This window comes from Penaeus japonicus, unplaced genomic scaffold (genome assembly GCF_977035675.1).
Source record: "Penaeus japonicus unplaced genomic scaffold, GWHDUDI00000001_assembly GWHDUDI00000029, whole genome shotgun sequence".
In the NCBI taxonomy this organism is placed as follows: Eukaryota; Metazoa; Arthropoda; class Malacostraca; order Decapoda; family Penaeidae; genus Penaeus; species Penaeus japonicus.
The window spans coordinates 20,942,433-20,950,825 of NW_028234431.1; the positions used below are offsets into that span (position 1 = coordinate 20,942,433).

At 43.6% G+C, this 8,393-nt stretch overlaps 1 protein-coding gene across 1 annotated transcript in view; it reads right to left on the minus strand.

Annotated features, from left to right (window-relative positions):
• Positions 1 to 3,072: 3,072 nt before the first annotated feature.
• LOC147468408 (uncharacterized) overlaps positions 3,073 to 8,393 on the minus strand; it is a 6,494-nt gene continuing 1,173 nt past the window's right edge. Inside the window, exons 4-18 of the mRNA XM_086554031.1 lie at positions 7,683 to 8,393; positions 7,018 to 7,134; positions 6,805 to 6,927; positions 6,545 to 6,667; positions 6,204 to 6,326; positions 5,782 to 5,909; positions 5,451 to 5,663; positions 5,184 to 5,343; positions 4,895 to 5,072; positions 4,499 to 4,780; positions 4,269 to 4,384; positions 4,042 to 4,129; positions 3,806 to 3,962; positions 3,410 to 3,647; positions 3,073 to 3,291 (exon numbers count right to left, since the gene is read on the minus strand). The exon at positions 7,683 to 8,393 is cut by the window's right edge and continues 64 nt beyond it. Of these exons, the coding sequence (XP_086410157.1) occupies positions 3,188 to 3,291; positions 3,410 to 3,647; positions 3,806 to 3,962; positions 4,042 to 4,129; positions 4,269 to 4,384; positions 4,499 to 4,780; positions 4,895 to 5,072; positions 5,184 to 5,343; positions 5,451 to 5,663; positions 5,782 to 5,909; positions 6,204 to 6,326; positions 6,545 to 6,667; positions 6,805 to 6,927; positions 7,018 to 7,134; positions 7,683 to 8,393 (2,861 nt within the window). The 3' untranslated portion in view covers positions 3,073 to 3,187. The remainder of the gene's footprint in view (positions 3,292 to 3,409; positions 3,648 to 3,805; positions 3,963 to 4,041; positions 4,130 to 4,268; positions 4,385 to 4,498; positions 4,781 to 4,894; positions 5,073 to 5,183; positions 5,344 to 5,450; positions 5,664 to 5,781; positions 5,910 to 6,203; positions 6,327 to 6,544; positions 6,668 to 6,804; positions 6,928 to 7,017; positions 7,135 to 7,682) is intronic.

Below are 8,393 nucleotides of genomic sequence, written 5' to 3' on the forward strand. Positions count from 1 at the left end.
TGTTTAATTTTTACATTACAAGTGAAAAAGAAATCCCAAATTGCTGACCTCAAAAGAAATCCAGAAATTTACGCAATATCTTAATTCCACATATATGGCATGGCGACAGAGCCAAGCCTTTTAGCAGGATTGTTTCCCACACATTCTCCTCTCCAACCTTTTAACATTTGTTTCCCCACACATTCTCCTCTCCAACCTTTTAACATTTGTTTCCCCACACATTCTCCTCCCCAACCTTTTAACATTTGTTTCCCACACATTCTCCTCCAACCTTTTAACATTTGTTTCCCCACACATTCTCCTCCCCAACCTTTTACCATTTGTTTCCCAGACATTCTCCTCCAACCTTTTAACATTTCTTTCCCACACATTCTCCTCCAACCTTTTAACATTTGTTTCCCACACATTCTCCTCTCCAACCTTTTAACATTTGTTTCCCACACATTCTCCTCCAACCTTTTAACATTTCTTTCCCACACATTCTCCTCCAACCTTTTAACATTTCTTTCCCACACATTCTCCTCCAACCTTTTAACATTTCTTTCCCACACATTCTCCTCTCCAACCTTTTAACATTTGTTTCCCACACATTCTCCTCCAACCTTTTAACATTTGTTTTCCAAACATTCTCCTCCCCAAACTTTTACCATTTGTTTCCCACACATTCTCCTCCAACCTTTTAACATTTGTTTCCCCACACATTCTCCTTTCCAACCTTTTAACATTTGTTTCCCACACATTCTCCTCCCCAACCTTTTAACATTTGTTTCCCACATTCTCCCTTTATTGTGTCCCACATTCTCTCTCCCACCTTTTAACATTTGTTTCCCACATTTTCCTCTCCAACCTTTTAACATTTGTTTCCCACACATTCTCCTCTCCAACTTTAACTTTTGTTCCCCACACATTCCCCCCCAACCTTTTAACATTTGTTTCCCAACATTACATTCTTTTACATTTTTCATTTCCAACCTTTATTTCCCAATTTCTCATTGTTCCACATTCTCCTCTCCAACCTTTTAACATTTTTCCCACACATTCTCCTCCCAAAACCTTTTAACATTTTTCCACACACATTTCTCCTCCCCAACCTTTTAACATTTGTTTCCCACATCTCCTCCCAACCTTTTAACATTTGTTTCCACACATTCTCCTCCCCACTTTACATTTGTTCCCCACACATTCTCCCCAACCTTTTACCATTTGTTTCCCAGACATTCTCCTCCAACCTTTTAACATTTCTTTCCCACACATTCTCCTCCAACCTTTTAACATTTGTTTCCCACACATTCTCCTCTCCAACCTTTTAACATTTGTTTCCCACACATTCTCCTCCAACCTTTTAACATTTGTTTCCCCACACATTCTCCTCCCCAACCTTTTAACATTTGTTTCCCACACATTCTCCTCCAACCTTTTAACATTTCTTTCCCACACATTCTCCTCCAACCTTTTAACATTTGTTTCCCACACATTCTCCTCTCCAACCTTTTAACATTTCTTTCCCATACATTCTCCTCTCCATCCTTTTAACCTTTGTTTCGCACACATTCTCCTCCCCAACCTTTTAACATTTGTTTCCCACACATTCTCCTCCCCAACCTTTCAACATTTGTTTCCCATACATTCTCCTGCCATACCTTTTAACATTTGTTTCACATACATTCTCCTCCCCAACCTTTTAACATTTGTTTCCTGTACATTCTCCTCTCCAACCTTTTAACATTTTCATTTCGGTTTTCATCACTACTTTTCTTCATCTCTTTACATTTATACAGAGACGGTCACATTTTTAAAGGGAAGATTGGTAGGGATATGGCAGCAGTAACAATCATTTGGGGTACTAGTACTAATAAAAACTAGTATGAGTGAAAGGCAACATTAAAAAGGATTCTTTTCAATGAAGCCTAAATTCCTAAACCTAGATTTTGGCCAATATGTAGATGGTACAATTTCGTTCCTTATAAGCGGGTCAATATTAAAAACAGCACCTAAGGCCCTTTCCGACCTTCCTAAATAAAGTGAGGAGTTTCATATCGAATTGCTGTCACGATTAAGAATCCAGAATAATGCAACTGCACATCCTGTATTGCCTAGTCATCTTGCGATACACAGTTGCAGAGATTACCAATACAGAAAAAAAAAATGTAATGGTTATAATTTACCAAGTCATGAGCACACTCAGGGGTTTACGAAAGGTTGCCAATATCAGTTCCATTATAAAGGTTTTGACGAGCAAGAAATATCCAAAGTAACACTATTATATCCAAGTGGTTACAATCAGGAACACATCTTGTATCGCCCATCCAATAAAAAGGTTTAACCATTATCACACTACCTTGAAGGTTGCAAGCAACTTTTTTCTTCCTCTTCATATAAAAGTCATGAAAAGCGGATTGCGTCCAAACTTTTTCAATAAGGGCGAGGGTGGTATGGATGTAGCCAGGAGGCCAGAAGGGGTGGGAGCTGTTAGCCGAAGAGGCGAGGGTGGGGGAACTATATTAAAGAGATCTACTGACCTGATTGGGGGAGCAAAGTGTAGTGTTCATTAACACCTTTATCCTATTCTTTAATGCAGCAAAGAGCGAACCCGATTTGTATAAACCGTCTGGGGTCACATTGTGGGGGTTGTGGGGGTTTTAGGGTCAGCCTACTAAAAGACCCTGTGCCAGTAGTGATGGCTTTTATTGCGTCACTCGGTAGCACAGGTTCATGTTAGCTTCTTTGAACGAATACGGAAGATATAACCATCAGAGTACACACGATTACGAAGATATTAAAAAAGGAACTCCATCACACCGAGTAGAGAGAAAATAAGGAGCTGATATGGACCCTATACTACAATTGTGGTCGTCTGCAGCACTGCTAGAGCCAGTCATATGACAAGTCTCAATACAATAAAACAAATTAAAACTAAAATGGCTAGTTTTACAATGAGCCATGGAAAGTGGGAAAAGTCAATGCATGTTAGGCGAAGCTCCCTCGCTCCAAAATAAGACCCATCCTGGAGACTGGGCAAGCAATCTGTCCCAAATCTATCCCCCTCCACAATGGGTTAAAGAAAAAATAAAGTTAAGAAAAATAACTTATTTATTAAAATTCATATTGGGGTCATGTTGCAATCCTAGAGGCATCATCCCTCCGTCCTGAACCACCTCGTGGTAGAGACAGGGGTCTGGGAGTGTTCTTATCCAAGAATATTTTTGGTCCTAGTTGTAATTCCTGGAGTGGCCTGGACTTGGTTCTTTAGGCTCTGTGGCAGGTCGTCAAATATTGCTTGGGGAATGTCGCCTGTTGGAGATAGGAGGGATAGGTTAGAGGTAGCACACACTTCCATTTCGACTATTACATACTAGGCTAGCCTTGCTCAAGGACACGAGCCAGCCAGCAAGCCAAGGCCTGCACTTACGATTACAAGAATACTTCATATTCGACCAGATGATTTTAGGCTGAGAGAGGCAGAACACTCCCATTCGGCCTCCCAGCAAGGTCTCGTCGTAGAGGTTACCCGAATCTATTACCAACGTGTTGCCATTGTACAGGTAGAACCTCATTACACCGCCAATTTCAGGGCGGTGGTGAAGCTGCCAGCGGTAGGCCACACGCGGTTTCCAGCCGATGCTGGAGTCATGCCACAACAGCTTGACCTGGAAATTTGATAAAAGACGATTAACCAGGGAATAGTACAATCAATTAACAGGGTAAGTTCCTGTATGTATAACAGTTGCCTATTGCTAATTTTACAAGGATACAGAATATACAACATGTTATAAAAAGGGTCAGGATCATGCAGTGCAATACAAACCTGATTCGTAGTAGTGGCAGTCTTCCATAGGGCATCAGCAAGGGCATTACTAGGGCCAGTAGCAGAATTTACCAACCTTAGCTGAACACCTTTCAGTCCAGTACCCTGATTAGCCTTCTTCCACATCATTGCATAGAACTTGGCATTGCTTTGGTAGCTGCAATTAACACCACAGCATTAGACAAGGTTCCATGTATCTACATCCTTCAGAAGTACAAACTGTTCCTTAACAATACCTGAATGTAAATCCAACATAATCATCATCACTAGTATCTTCAATGAAGAAAGTGCCTTCAAAATCCACACTCTCCATCGAGGCATCACCTGTTGAGGTTAGGTTTAATTAAATCAGAATAACATCTAGGGGAGGGTTGGGGAAGAGAAAGGAAGATTTAACTTCCAGTAGACCAGGGTGCATCTGCATCTTTCCCATGCTGGTGGACTGGGATGCAAGCCAACGTACCAACAGCTAATCCAGGAGCAGAATTCACGTTCTGGTGGATCTCTGCACCCCCATCATAAACAACCCATTTGGGAGCCACAGAGCTGGAAGGTTGCAGGTTCACCATCTGCAGATTCCTGTCAAAGTATCATCAGAGCAAGCTTGGTACAAAGATTTGGATTTATGCAAATCATTTCCCACTGCCCGTCTATCTACATGCTCTAAGCACTTTATCCATTCCAAGCACTTACGTGAAATCAGTTTTGTGAATATTGGGGTTCAGGATGCAGTTGTCTTCAGAGTCGATAATTAGATCACCATCACGGTCCGTGATACAAGCATCTCCCCGGCCATCACCATCAAAGTCCTTTTGGTCGGCATTGGGAATGAGCATGCAGTTATCCAAGTCATCATTGATGCCATCGTTGTCACTGTCAGAGTCACACACATCACCTGCACCGTCGCTGTCAACATCCACCTGAGCGCTATTGTGAAGTCCAGGACAGTTGTCCACACTGTCATCAATACCATCCCTGCAAGCCAAGATGTACACAAGATACTTCCCCTCATACACACTGCCAGAAAGTGCTTCCAATAATTTGCATCGTTTTTTGGTAATCACCACAAAACCAGATCCAAAGAATTACCGATCTGCGTCGGTATCACCATCGCATTTATTCCCTACGAGGTCTTGGTCACTGTCCGCCTGGCCAGAATTGGCAACAGTAGGACAGTTGTCGCACAGGTCGCCCACACCATCACCATCGACATCTCCCTGGTTGCTATTGGCCACCGATGGACAGTTGTCCTTGTCATTGGCGAGTCCTGCAAGGGTTTCAACGAGCCATTACTTAGCAAGTAGTTTGCTTTGCTGGAGCAGCCCAAGGTTTTACACAGCTCTGTCAAGCCAAAGGGCTAAAAGGCACAGCACACTACCATCGTTATCGATATCTGGATCACACGCATCGCCGAGGCCGTCAAGATCAACGTCCTTTTGGTTAGAGTTTTTGACACTAGGGCAGTTGTCACACAAATTTCCCGTGCCATCAGAATCTTTATCTTCTTGGCCAGGGTTGACAATCAGTGGGCAGTTATCCTGCAAGGAAACTTGCCTTTACTCCAATCCTATCCTATCCTATCCTATCCTATCCTTGGAAGCCCAGTTTATACAACAGACTGCATTACTACCACCACCACACTTACCGAAGGGTTTTTCCGGCCATCGCCGTCAGCATCGTCATCACACGAATCACCTAGTCCATCTCCATCAGCATCCTCTTGACCAGAATTCGGCCGATTCACGCAGTTATCCTTGTTGCAGTGCTTGTCACTGCATGCCAGCTGACTGTCTGGGTACCCATCGATGTCAGAATCAGGGCCACAGACAACACCATCACCAGCAAAGCCAACTGGGCACTAAATAAAGGCATTATTGAAAATTAGCCGTCTCGTCAACGGCCAAGTTTATGCATTAAGAATCAGGTTACCCTGCATTTTAAAAAGGCAACAGCTTTCATGAAAAGATGAAATTTACCTCGAGGTTTTCACAAGTTATGCCATTCCCAGAGAATCCAGCAGGACAAGGACCGCAGGTGTAGAAGGGTGCCACCTGAGAGAAGGTACAGGTAACACCTGCGAAGCATGGTTGCAGCTCACATGCGCCTGAAATGCGAAGCAAAAAACTGTACAATTCCATACCCAAAGTTGATCAACTCTGCTTTCCTGGTTTACCAGCACAAGTAGTAGTCATACCATGCTTAAGACTGCCACGTCAACAGTTAGTCATTATGCATAGCAATAGTGTGCAGCAATCTGTATTAATACACATGGTGTCAATTCTATCAAAGCACCAAGGTTTTGGAATTGGTTACATGTACAGTAAATAGCCCAAGCAAACACCTTCACTTACAACAGAGGACCTGCTGCAGATTTGATACATCAAAACAATTTACTTACCAGCACATCCAAATCCATCACCAATATAACCAGGGAGGCAACTGCAGTTCCTGCTGCCAACAGTATTAGTACACTGAGCCTTTGCATGGCACCCGCCATTACCCACCAGGCACTCGTCAACATCTGTAATAACATTAAGCGACATTAAAATGCTTGCAGTCTCCACTCTGCTTTTAATGAGCAAGATGGTCAGCCAAGATGGATCGTTGAAAATTCATGTGCTCTGCCACCTTCATCTTGAAGACCTTAAGCTCTTTATCAAATGCAATTTATCACAGCCCAAGAAAGAACTCGGGTTCATCTCAAAATGCTACCAATTTGTTGCATTTATTTGCACTTGCCTTTGCACACGAGGCCATCCCCAGTGAACCCTGCTAAGCATTTGCAGTCACGACTGCCCACAGTATTACTACACTGAGCATTCGTGTCACACCCTCCATTGGAGACTAAGCATTCGTCCACATCTGCAAGTGGTGGGTTTCATTAGTATGCAAGAAATCACCAACATGATTAAAGCTATCCACTTGGTGGATTTAGGCTTCTTGCCATTATGGCCATGCCTTTATGGCCAGTCATTAGCAGTGAAAATACCTGCACTCACCAGAGCAAGCGAGCCCATCACCAGTGAACCCTGCCCGACACTTGCATACCCGTCCACCTGGTACATTCTGGCAGTTGGCATTTCTATCACAACCACCATTGTTGACCAAGCATTCATCGATATCTGTGTGCAAAGCAAGAGGCAAACTGGTCATCTAGCAGTAGCCAAGGTGCTGAAGTGCCACACACACACCTGCCTAGTTAGTTCACGCACCTGTACAGGTCAAACCATCACCAGTGTAACCTGCCTTGCAAGTGCAAGTCACTACCGTGCCAGAAGTGGTGCAGTCGGCATTTGCATTGCAGCCACCATTGTTGGTCACACACAAATCTGAAACAGGTAGATCATTTATCAAGTTGAAGCATTAATGCAAATAGATCAAGCATCAAGGATTAAAACAAACCAAGCTTAAATAACAAGTATTACTCCCTGCTGTTGTAAATAGAAATTAAAGGCATCTTTTATATAGATGCCATAGAAACAAATTATCCATTTTAGAAAGCAATGCTATTGCTAACCATTAGAAACTACTAATCCCTCTAATTAGTATTAAAGCAATCTACTGCACTAATCCTATCTTGTGCCTACTTATTGGCCTAGTCAATCATTTCGATGTCACCGACTAATAATCGAACAGATCTAATTGTTCTGCTAGTTTGGAAAGTACACCCGAATTGAACATACTTCAAGATCACATGTGCTCAAAAGAGTGGACCCTGATATTATGCTTCATTGGGAAAGCTGGCACATCAACAGCTAGCTCCCTTACTAACTATTCAAACCCTAGAATCAAATTTACGAAATCCCAAAACTGCAGCTCTTGCATTATATAATACTAGCCACTGCATTTAAAATAGCAACATTTTAAAAAAGCATACCTGTTCCATCAGGGCACATGCCACTGGGAATGCTGCAGCGGGTGGAGTAGTCATGCAAAGTCAATCCACTATCTTCCACACAGGATCCCCCATTGCCAGAGTCGGCTACCTTCCATACATAGCCGTGAGGGCACTGGTAGCGCATGCGGTGTATACGGTTACCAATAGTCAGGCACTCGTAGTAGTTGCGGCGATCATGGGGGTCTGGGAACCTTCCCTCCTCATAGCACACCATCTGGCTTGCACAAGGGTCTTCACATGCCCCACTCACCTCATTGTACAGCGTTCCATTGCTGCACATGAACAGCCTCTGCAGCCACCCATGTTTAAGTGGCATGCAAGAATAGTATTCAGCACAGTTATCTAGGTTTGCAAAGGTGCCAGGCCGTGAGCAGGCTGGAACGCTGGCTTGGTTGCGACACCGAACGGTCGACTCGTCAAATACCATACCGTCAGGGCACACATGGTTATCAGGAACTGCTCCAGTGGCCGAGCAAGAGAAAAACTTTTGGGGGTCATACATATCTCGGACAAATACATCCGCCTTTTGGCAGGTGCATTCGGCGGGCAGCCCTGGGTAGCACACACCGCCTCCAAAAGTGGCACTCACGTAACAAGCCTTCCCACTGGTGCACTGTCGGACAAATGCCTGGCCCTTAACGCACATAACCATAGTCCTGCAGTCAGCGCACACAAAGGCATCAGGCTGAC